Genomic DNA, 10875 nt, shown 5'->3' on the forward strand with positions numbered 1-10875 from the left:
AAGAAAAAAGACTTGTTGAATTTTAGCACCAAATGGGCTTCTCAATTCTTTTCACCCAAGGCCCGACCATGAGACACTGCAAACGCTAATCGAAGATTCAAACGCCTCCCTCCCCCCCTCGCACGTGCGACCCCACCCCCTCACGTGTCCACGTCCCCCCTTCCCCACCCCTTCGCCATTTCTCACTTCCAGAGAGAGAAACCAAAGCCTTCGCAGAAGAAAACACAAAAAGCTCTCTTTTTATCTCTTGGCTATTGACTCGGGGCGTGACCTGAGATCTCAAGCTCCAAACAGAGCCTAACTCTCTCACCAGCATGTGGCGGAGACTTCTCTCTTCCCAGCTCAAAACCCTAGCCGCCGCCGCCCCAACCCGATCCACGTCGTTGCCCACCCGATCCCTCATTTCTCCACATGGCTCTCTCTCCAGCCTCCGCTTCTTCAGCGTCGACACCGGTACTCACCGAAACTGAATCTCCCCACCCCCTTCTCAGATCGATTTACATGTATGTGTATGTATAGGTGTGTGTGTGATGATGTGGGTTTGTTTGATTGTGTAGCGGAGGGTGCCGTAAAGAAGAGGGTTGAAGATGTAATGCCGATTGCGACCGGCCACGAGCGTGAGGAGCTTGAAGCTGAGCTTCAGGTGTTAATTTATTTTTATTTGGTTAATTGGAAAGAAATAAATGAAGATTTAGATATATCTAAATGAAATACCTTGATGTTTTTGGATATAGTTTTTATTTAATTTTCTTTTGTCTTCGGTGACCGAATGATTGCTTTGTGGTTTCTTGTGGTTTTAGAGAGGATTCTGATTTTGGTTGGGTTGATTTTTGCAGGGAAAGCCAATTCTTGATATCGACTTTCCAGTTGGTCCCTTCGGCACAAAGGTCAGTGTCATTTCTTGCAATTTTGTGATTTTGATTACATAATGCATTGCTTAAGTTGGTTTAACAGTTGATTATAGAAGTTACTAAAATGTTTTAATCTAACATTTGGTCATCTTTGTGCCTTGAAGTGCTTGTACGATTCTTGTTGCGTTGATTTTTAATTGGTAATCCACTCCCTAGTGTTTATATAAGCAATTCTATTGTGTTATCTCTTAACATAATCAGGATTTATGTAAAAATTACTATGTTACTATTTAGAAGCATCCTGTTATGTTTGTTCAATGATGCCCTCTTATTTGTTTTTATTTTGTTTCATTGGAGCTAGAAGAATGCTATTTTTTTTTTTTTTTGCGAGAACATGTGGGCTGTCACAACTTCAAATCAATAAATCAATTAGTCAGAGCTTATGGGTTGGCGTTAGTGGTTTGAGGCATATAAAGGGTTTGGATTAGGAACATGCCGAGGTTCAATCATGCTCTTTTAGGTAAATGGCTTTGGTGCTATGGGCTTGAGAGAGAGACTTGGTGGAGGGTGGTGGTGGATTCTCAATATGGAAGTGCTTGAGGAGGGTAGTGTTTTAGAGAGCCCATCGGGGCGCATGGGGTGGGTTTATGGAACAATATTAGGAGGGTTTAGGGGAAGTTTTGTTGTCATACTAGATTTGAGCTGGGATATAGATGCAAGGTTAGATTTTGATATGATCTTTTAGTGTGGGAATAAGACCCTTAAGGAAGCCTTTCCTGTTTTATTTTGTATTGCTCGTGTAAAGAATGCTTCTAGTGCGACTCTTGTGGAATTTTTGGGAGGTTCCATTTTGTGAAACATGAGCTTTACTAGAGCGGCTCATGATTGGGAGGTGAAAGCCTTTGCCTCGTTTTTCAGGATGTTGCATTTAACAAGAGTGAGACGAGTAGGAGAGGAAAGGGGCCCGTCTAAAAAGGGTTTGTTTGGTGTTAAATCTTTCTACGATGTCATGGGTGGTCGTGATTGTGTCCGTTTCCCATGGAAAAGTGTTTGGCAAACTAAGGTTCCGTTGAGAGTGGCCTTTTTTGTTTAGTTGGCGGCTTTAGGAAAGATTTTTACTATGGGTAATCTCCGAAACAACATGTCATTGTGGTTGATTGGTGTTGCTTATGTACAAGGAATGGAGGGTCCGTGGACCATCTTTTGCTTCATTGTGTGGTTGCTTGCACCATTTGGAATGTTTTCTTTAGTTGATTTGAGTTGTCTTGGGTCATTCCTAGACGAGTTATCTATTTGTATGCTTGTTGGGGGACGGATGGCAATACTCGGAGTGCTCCAGTGTTGAATATGGTGCATTTTGTGGTGTCTATAGAGGAAAATGAATGATAAGAGTTTTGAGGACTGGTAAAAGACTTCAAAGGAGATTAAGGTAGTGTTTGTTAAACAACACACCACTCCCACACACTATTCACTTCTTTTTTTCAAAAAAATCAACATAAAAACATTCACACTTTTATATCACATCATTTACTTTTTACTACTATTCAAATAAAAAAAAAATATACTACAAAACAAAAATTTTCCAATTTTCAATACCTCTTTTTCACTTTTCTATAACAATCATTATTTTCTTTTTAAATTTTTTTTTATTATGAACAGTGTCTTGAAAAAGCATTGTTGTTTAACAAACAAGGCCTAAGTCTTTATTTTTCAATACATTGTATCTTTGGACAGTTGCTTTTAGTTCTCCTTTAGTGAGTAGTTATCATGAATTTTTTGTTCTTTTTGCTCCTTCTAGTTAGGTGGTTTCTCTTGTACACTTCTTGTGTACTTGGGGTGCCAGACGTTTTTAATGATATTTCAATTACTTATAAAAAAAGAGGATGAATCAACTGCTTAAATATGTTAAGTGTGTGGCATACTTTTTAGAATATTTCTTGTTGGCAAATTTTTGCCTCTTTGAAAACTTTTTAATTTTTAATTTTTATGTTAGATACATCAAAACATTGCATTTGTACTGATGTAAAATTCAATGTAGATTCCTTTTTTTATTAAGTAGATGGCTTTATTTGAAAAAAGAAATAGGTAGTTAAAAGTCAACGTATGGAATATTGTATGAAACTTCTGCCTTATATGGCGAGTGTTAGATAAACGGCTGCCTGCTTCGTCATAAAGATGTCTAAGAATTGCAGGAAAAGAAGTGAAAAATTACATGACTCTTCAGTAGCATAGAAAGTTGCTTATTAGGAGTTATATTTTGAATCACATGGCACACTTAATCAGATTAATAGCCTGTTACTTGGAATACTTTGTTACTTCTGACAGCATTGATGAAATTCCTTTGTATCTTAAGAACAGGGCAAAATTTTGATTGAGAGCATTGGTGCTGTTATTTGTGGCTTTTATAGTTTATAACCTTGGTTGCTACCTGAGTAATTCTTATTAGTTAAAAATTAAAGAATCTAGCATGACTCAGATTTATTTTTTTGTCTAAGTTTCAGGTTATATTTTCTTATACCTGCCTCACTAATTTTCTGGTCTCCCTCATTTCCCCCCTGAAAAAATAAAATTATATAGATGACCTCTCAATACACTTGCTCGCATTTTATGTCTGTCCATACTATTCTTCAAAGCTTCTTTTTCTCTTCAGTAGTTTGTTTTTCCCCATTTTTTTTCAGTTTTCTATCTTCGTACCCCCACTTTTCTCATTTTTGTTCTCCTTTTTTTATTTTTTCTCTGCAAGCAAAGAATGCAAAAACCTAAAACACATATTACAAAGAACTAAAGCCGGAAGGATACTTGGTATTCGATAAATTCTCTTCCTCTTCTAGATTTAAACTTCTTCTTCTTCTTCTACTTCCTCTTCCTCGTCCTCCTCCTCTTCTTCTTCTTCTCCTCTTAGCTAATCTCATTGTATTGTGTTCTTTTGGCCGGGTTATAAATAGACTTAATTACTTTAGTTGTTAACATGTGGTTGTTAGCCCCCACATAGGCCACACCCACATAGATGGACAATACAAAACTTGCTAAATTGTTATACATGTGATTAAGTGAAAGCAAATGCCATGTCTGTTCATGATTTTTTTTTTCATGGGCAACATGATTTTCATGTTTTTTTTTCTAAGCACATGATGTTGATTGTTGATGCAATGGTTTTGTTCTTTTTCCTTTTCTTTTTATTTTTTCAGTTGTTCAATTTTTTTTCTTGGAAAAACAAAACAGAAATTCGGTTACTTGTTCAATTGTTTGTCAACGAATAAATTTTGACATCTAAATCAGTTCATATTTTTTATTGCTTAACTTGTGCACAGATTTTTTTAAGTTATATAAATTACATGAGATGAAACAATTTATTGAGAAAAACCCTGGCTCTGCCACTGGTCTAAGTTGAAGCCTTTGTTCTTGAGATAGCTTTATGAATGGATGGGGCTTCTGGCGGTTTCTCTTTCTTCATTATTGCATTGTATAGATTTGTGTATTCTTAGAGATTAAATTATAGGCACTTCTCGTGTATTATGCTGTTGTACTTGGGCCATTCCTAATTCTTTTCAATGATATGTAATAATAACTGTCCTTGGTCATATTAACAAAAATATTGAAGTCAAATATTTTAATAGATATGGCTTTATCTTTATTTGTTTCCTGGCGATCATTCTGACACATCTGACATGAATTTTCTATTATAAGAGAAGATAAGAAATGAAAAAAATTAAAATTTCTATTTGTTTCTCTCAACACAAAAAGATGAGCACAAAATATAAGAAGACATTAACTACCTCATTTTCGTGTTAAGAATAACCTCTTAAGTTACAACAATCATAAAAGGATATTATCCCTTACCAATACTAGGCGTAGGATCATATTTTTTCAATTTTATTTGGACCTTATGCTAGGCGGTTTGACATTTGAGAATTTCTATAGATCCTAAAGGTGCATTTGGTTTTTGCATAAGATTGAATTCCCTATTTCTTTTCATATATGATTTTATCTTAAATCCATTGTCTTGAATGTGGCCATTTATGAAATGGTACCATTCACGCGCTTCATAGAAGAGAGTTGAAATGATGCCATGTCATGAAATCAGAAAAATGGTTGATTTCTTTCTCTTTAATTTACTTTGGTTTTTACCTAACGCTATAAGGATTTAAGGATTCCGTCTGATAAATAGTTTTCCTTTCTATCTTTTGCCTGTAGGAAACTCCTGCAGTTGTCAAGTCCTACTATGACAAGAGAATAGTTGGATGCCCTGGAGGTGAAGGTGGTAGGTGCCTCTTTATGTTTCTTTTATTCTCCTTTTCTTTTGTATACACAAATACTTCATCTCCCTTTTATCGAAGAATAAAAGTATTTTATTTATTAATGTACATCTCGTGTGATTTTCTTGCAGAGGATGAACATGATGTTGTCTGGTTCTGGCTGGAGAAAGGCAAGCCGCATGAATGCCCAGTGTGCTCACAGTATTTCGTGGTAAGTAGATTGTTGAATTTGGATGAACTGTTTATTGCTAGGACCTGATCTGGAGTAGACAGAAGTGATTCGGGATTTAGATATGGAGTTGTACTGTAAATGTGGATCCAGATGCACTAGATATAAATAGGCACACCAACTCTAATGCACACATCCTCCACCATTTTATATTTAAAGCAAGCTAGTGGAAACCCATACTAAGACTAAGTGCACAGAAAAACTTGTATATGGATTTCCGTCAGGGGTAAAAGCTCCTGAATTACCTGGTAACTAGTTTTGGCGGGTGGGGTCAGTTACCCGTAGGAGTTTGATTAACGGTGAGGATTGTTGTACAATATGCGTTTGCGATGTACAATTAATCTGAGTAAAGTTCTCCTACGTTATCAAAAAAAAAAAAAAAACTTGTATATGGATTTATACTTATAAGCTGTGACTTGGAAAAGCTCAAAAGAACTAAATGCACAGAAAAACTTGTATTGTGCATCAGTAAACCGGTTTGCTTTCTTTATTACTTTGTACATAGAAAATACCCAGTTGGTTTCAGCATTGCAGAATATCTCTAATTACTTCATCGATTGTTCACAGTTGGAAGTTGTGGGACCTGGAGGACCTCCAGATGGACACGGTGATGATGATCATCATCACTAATTGCAGCCTGCAATTTTACTGCTCAAATAAAAATCGGGGGAGATGACAAAGACAATTTGCAGTACGCGTCGCTTTCAGAATTCAAAAGCTTTGAGTTTTGTTTGTTTTGGTTGGTCCTTAGCTCTTGTGGGTTTTGCTTTTGCAACGTTTTAGATGGAATGTTTACTGTGGTAATATAGACACAGTCTGGTCATCTGTTGGAACAACGGAACCTGTTAGGATTTCTGGTATGCATTAATTGCCAAATAATTGATGGCTACTGCTTGATTCTTTTCCTTGAAGTGGAATGGTACAACTTTTTGTTTTTCCTTCCTCTGGTCAACAACAGAAGACGCACATCATCCAATAAAAGAAAAATAAATAAATCTAGTGTAAGCCTGTTTTCACTCCAATTTTTCAGAGTAACTTTTTTTTTTTTTTTTAATTTTAATTTTATTTTATGTAAACGTGCTCTTAGACTCATTTGATGTAATAAAGTATTACTGTTGTACTTGCATTTGATGAAAGTCCAAGTCTTCTTATAAGGTAACAGTTTGAGCTGTAAATAGAGTCTGAATTGTGTTATTGCTTTTGCTGATTATGCTAGCAAACGTGTTTAAAGCATAATCATTATTAACGGTGTGGAAAGTGGAATCTCAGATTTATAACATCTAGATAAGAAAAGCTTGGTATGGATGTTATATATGAGTCGAAATTTATTTCATTTTTTAAAATTTCGTTGCCAAACGATTTCTATGGGAATAAAATTACGCGGAAAATGAAACCATATTTTAGGACCAAGGTCTCAAAAAGAAAGAAACCCTAGGGTTAAGGCTTAGGCTTGAACCTATTTTATGAAGAAATTTCTCCAAGAAAGGTTGGGAAATGTCGTAAATGTTTAAGTTAGGATCAACTTCTAATTAAGGGTTATGCACTTAACATGGTACTGAAGTAGTTGATCCCTATTGTTTAGATTTTAACAATTCCCGCCTGCTTTAAATAGTGATTCTTACCCCCCTTTAAATGAATTAGGATCTTCTCCCGTTTAAGGATCTGTTTGAGTGTGGGTTTAATAGGTCTAAAAGTGTGTTTAATATTTAAAAAGTCCGTTAAAAAAAAAAAAAAATTGAAAGCCCTTTTAAGAGTCCAAAAAACTTAAAAATAGCCAAAACGTACTTTTGACAAAATCTTAAAAATGAAACTTTTGTCAAAAAGTATTTTTTGACTTAAAAGCTGTATTTCTCAAACGCAATTCAAACATGCTCTAAATGAACTAAAAAATATTCATTTAGTTATATTTGAGGGGTATTTTTGTCCCCTCAAAAAGTAAAAAGACCAAAATATCCCTAACATATAACAAAGTGGATATTTTCTCGTTCAAATGATCTGGAGAGGGTCTTGTTCTCTTTTAAGATGTGTTTTAATTCTATGACTACTGCTTTCTGATTATGCAATTATGAATAAATACTTTAAATGTTTAACCATGAACAATCCCTACCTCTTTGAAGTGCTTTTTATTCTAAATATTTATATTTACATGCTTTTCTAAATTGTTGTAAATATCAAAATGTTTTACAAATAAGCACAACGAGAGCTGTAATTGCAGCAAGAAGCACAAAGAGACTGGGTCATCTAGACTCTACATCCGCAGAAGCCGTGGGAGCGTTCTTTGCTGCAAGTTTTTCTCAAGAAGTAGGAATTCAGCTCCTAATATTGGAGGGGATGCTTTAATAGTAGTGAAGGCCGTGTCAGATGGAAAGGGATCCTCTCTATTTCACATTTAGTCAAAAATGTTGTACATAGTTGTCATTCTTTTAAATGATGAGAATAATATTGTCTCATATTTTAACACTTTTTTGCCTAAATGACTCATCTCTATTTCAAATGAAATGGAGAGGATTTCTTTCTGTAGGGCTATACACGAGTTGAGCTCGGGCGAGCTAGGATTGTTCAAGCTTGGCTCATTTAAAAATTTCACGAGCCCGATCTCGAGTCGAGCTTCAAAATTTAAGCTTGGCTCAGCTCCTAAGGAAAATTCCTTGTGTGAGCCGAGCTCGAGCTCGCCTAGTAGGCAAGCCGAGCCAGTCGAGTCGAGTCGGGCCCGCTCAGCTAATTCAAACTTAAAAAAAAAAAAAAAAAAAAAAAAAAAAAAAAAAAACTAACTTGGCTCAGTAAGAGAGGCTTGCATATTTTTTATATATTACTTAGATGAGAAAGATTTTTTTCTTTTTCCATGTGGGACAACTGGACAAGGTAACTATTATTGTGAGAGATGTGTGCTTGATTTTATTTTATTGGTGTGGGACACTTATGAGCAAACAAATACAAGGAAAATCAAAAAGAGTTTAGTCTTAACACTTAATAGTAGCAAAAAAAAATGTTTAATATATATGGTTAATAATACTAATATATGAAATTGGCTTTGATAAAAAAAAAAAAATTAAAAAACCGTTTATTCTATGTACAAATTATCTAATATATATATATATATATATTAATCAATTAGCTCTCTCTATATATAACTAGACCAATTAACTAATTAGTTAACTTAGTTTAATACACACAATACACTAGTTAACTATAAATAGTTATACACTATATGACTACATTATTAATATTTTAACTATATATCTTTATTATTTGTGCTACATACTATATAAGCATAAATACTATTTAATAAGTTATATATATATATATATATATATATATATATATATATATATATATAGACGAGTCGCGCTAATAAGTGAGTCGAGCCCTTATACGAGTATGTTCACGAACTTTAAACGAACGAGCCAGGTTTTATACGAGTTTGTTTCGTTTAATAATCGAGTATAGTTTTGTGTCCATGAGCAGCTCATTTAAGCCGAGCTTTATCAAGCCGATCCCGAGTAAGCTCACAGGTAACTTTGTTCGTTTACAGCCCTACCTTTTCGTGTTAGATGAAGTTGCCAATGGAACCCGTTTTGGTCATATAGTGAAGGACATATGTCGAGTACCCAAGTCTCCACAAGGCTGGCAATGTGTTTTTGTAAGTAGAACTGGTAATATGGCCGCCCATTCATTTGCTTTGTTTGGCTGAAGGAAACTCCCGAATGAATCTGTAATATTATTATGATGGAGAAATATGTTCTATCTTTGATTGATATATGAAAATCCACTCAATTTTTCTCAAAAAAAAAAAAAAAAAAAAGAGTTTGACACTCACTTGAGAAGTGCTACACTTCCCAAGTCTTTTTTTTTTTTTTTTCTCAAAAGTTAGTTCCCAAATGATGTGTCACTGTTACATGAGATTTATTATTTTGGAAAATATGTGATCAACTTATGAGATGGTGACATAATTTGAACCAACTTTTAGACAAAAATAAAAAAAATAAAAAATAGAAAGTGTAGCATTTCTCCCATTCACAAATGGATATGTATGCTAAGTATGAAAGAGAATTTATGTCTCCAAGGAGTAGCTCAATCGGCTATAGACCACGCCTCATGAAGCGGAGGTTACTAATTCGAATTTTCTCTCCCATTTCCCTTGTGTATACAACTGGACATAAAAAATAAAAAATAAAAATTCCAAACAAAGAAAGTTTCTATTTAAAAAAAGCTTCTATGTAAAGGTGTATATTTTTGGGAAAGTTTCTTTAAAAAAGAAAGTTTTATGTAAGGACAGGGTACCCCTATACACATACACATGTGTTGTGCTAAATACTACATAAATTAATAGATAATATTTAGTACGTTTTAACTCGCAAGTGCACAATATCAAAACAATAGTATAGTGCAGCAAGTACGAGGTCGATCCCACGAGGATTGTGATTTTGTTTTGAATTAATTAAAATATCAAATTGTCACAGATTTGATATTAAGAAAAATAAAAAGATATAAAGATAAAGTAAAGGTAAAGGCAGGGCTTTGATATCCACCACTAATCATACTTAGATAATATAACAATATGTCAATGCTTTGATCATGTTATGCATATCTAATGTTTGTCAACCTAAGGGTATGGTGTATACTCTTTAAGCTATAGATTTTCCTAAGCGACGAGTTAGGCATGGCGTATACTCTAACTCTTTTCTTTTATAAGGGATTTAACATGGTGTATACTAAGTTGTTCCTTAGAAAAGCATATACTCTATGAAAATCAACAAATCTGGTGTATACTAAGTTGTTCTTTAGGAAAGCATATATTCTATGAAAATCGACAAACACATGAGGCCTAGGGCATGGGCGTATACTCCCGGTTCCCCATGTTGATTAACCCGAGAACCGCGGTGTGGGTTCTTTTGTAACTTTTATTAAACCCAAGACTCGGCCATCCAAATTGATTTAACTAACAAGTTCATACCACATGCATATGTTGATCAGGCACACACATATGAGGAATTCATGCAAGCAGGTATTAATCAAGTTAAATAGCATAACAAGATCATTACAAAGGCGCAAATATTGAAATATTAAATAAGCACAATTAGAGCTTCAATCTAGCCCTTCTAAAGAGTTAGTTACACATAATGAAAATAAAACTACAAAGAAAAGGGAAAGAAAGAACCGAAAACCGCTCCTAGAAGTAGCCTTCAAATTCCTCTCCCCAAGTTGTGCCTCTTCCAAGGATGTCTTTAATTGTGAGTCTTAGAGGTTTATTTATAGGGCTTAGGAGAGTCCTAGAAGCCCTAGTAATCCTAGAAATTTCGGAGATTTAAGTCCAGGTCTAATTAGGAAAAAGAAAACCTAAGTCCAAATCGGAATAGGATTCGCCCAGAATTGCAGTTCCATTTTACGGTGTGATTTTGGCCTTCCGCCACTCCGAATTGGGAAAATTGTATTTCAAAATTATTTGTAAAATTTTGAGTTAGCTTTCCAATGCCGCTTGAATCACCTCAATCGAATATTTAATCTGAAAGTTATGGTCAAAATACTGAGAGGTATGCAG

At 34.7% G+C, this 10875-nt stretch overlaps 1 protein-coding gene across 1 annotated transcript; it reads left to right on the forward strand.

Moving 5' to 3' along the window:
- Positions 1-146: 146 nt before the first annotated feature.
- Positions 147-6274, forward strand: LOC132188791 (Rubredoxin-like superfamily protein). Its single transcript, XM_059603327.2, has 6 exons — positions 147-453; positions 558-643; positions 837-887; positions 5046-5112; positions 5239-5318; positions 5904-6274. Exons 1-6 carry the CDS (start codon positions 315-317, stop codon positions 5964-5966), a joined length of 486 nt encoding a protein of 161 aa, XP_059459310.2. The 5' UTR covers positions 147-314; the 3' UTR covers positions 5967-6274.
- The last annotated feature ends 4601 nt before the right edge of the window (positions 6275-10875 follow it).

Source organism: Corylus avellana, chromosome 6 (assembly GCF_965113065.1).
Source record: "Corylus avellana chromosome 6, dhCorAvel1.hap1.2, whole genome shotgun sequence".
Lineage (NCBI taxonomy): Eukaryota > Viridiplantae > Streptophyta > Magnoliopsida > Fagales > Betulaceae > Corylus > Corylus avellana.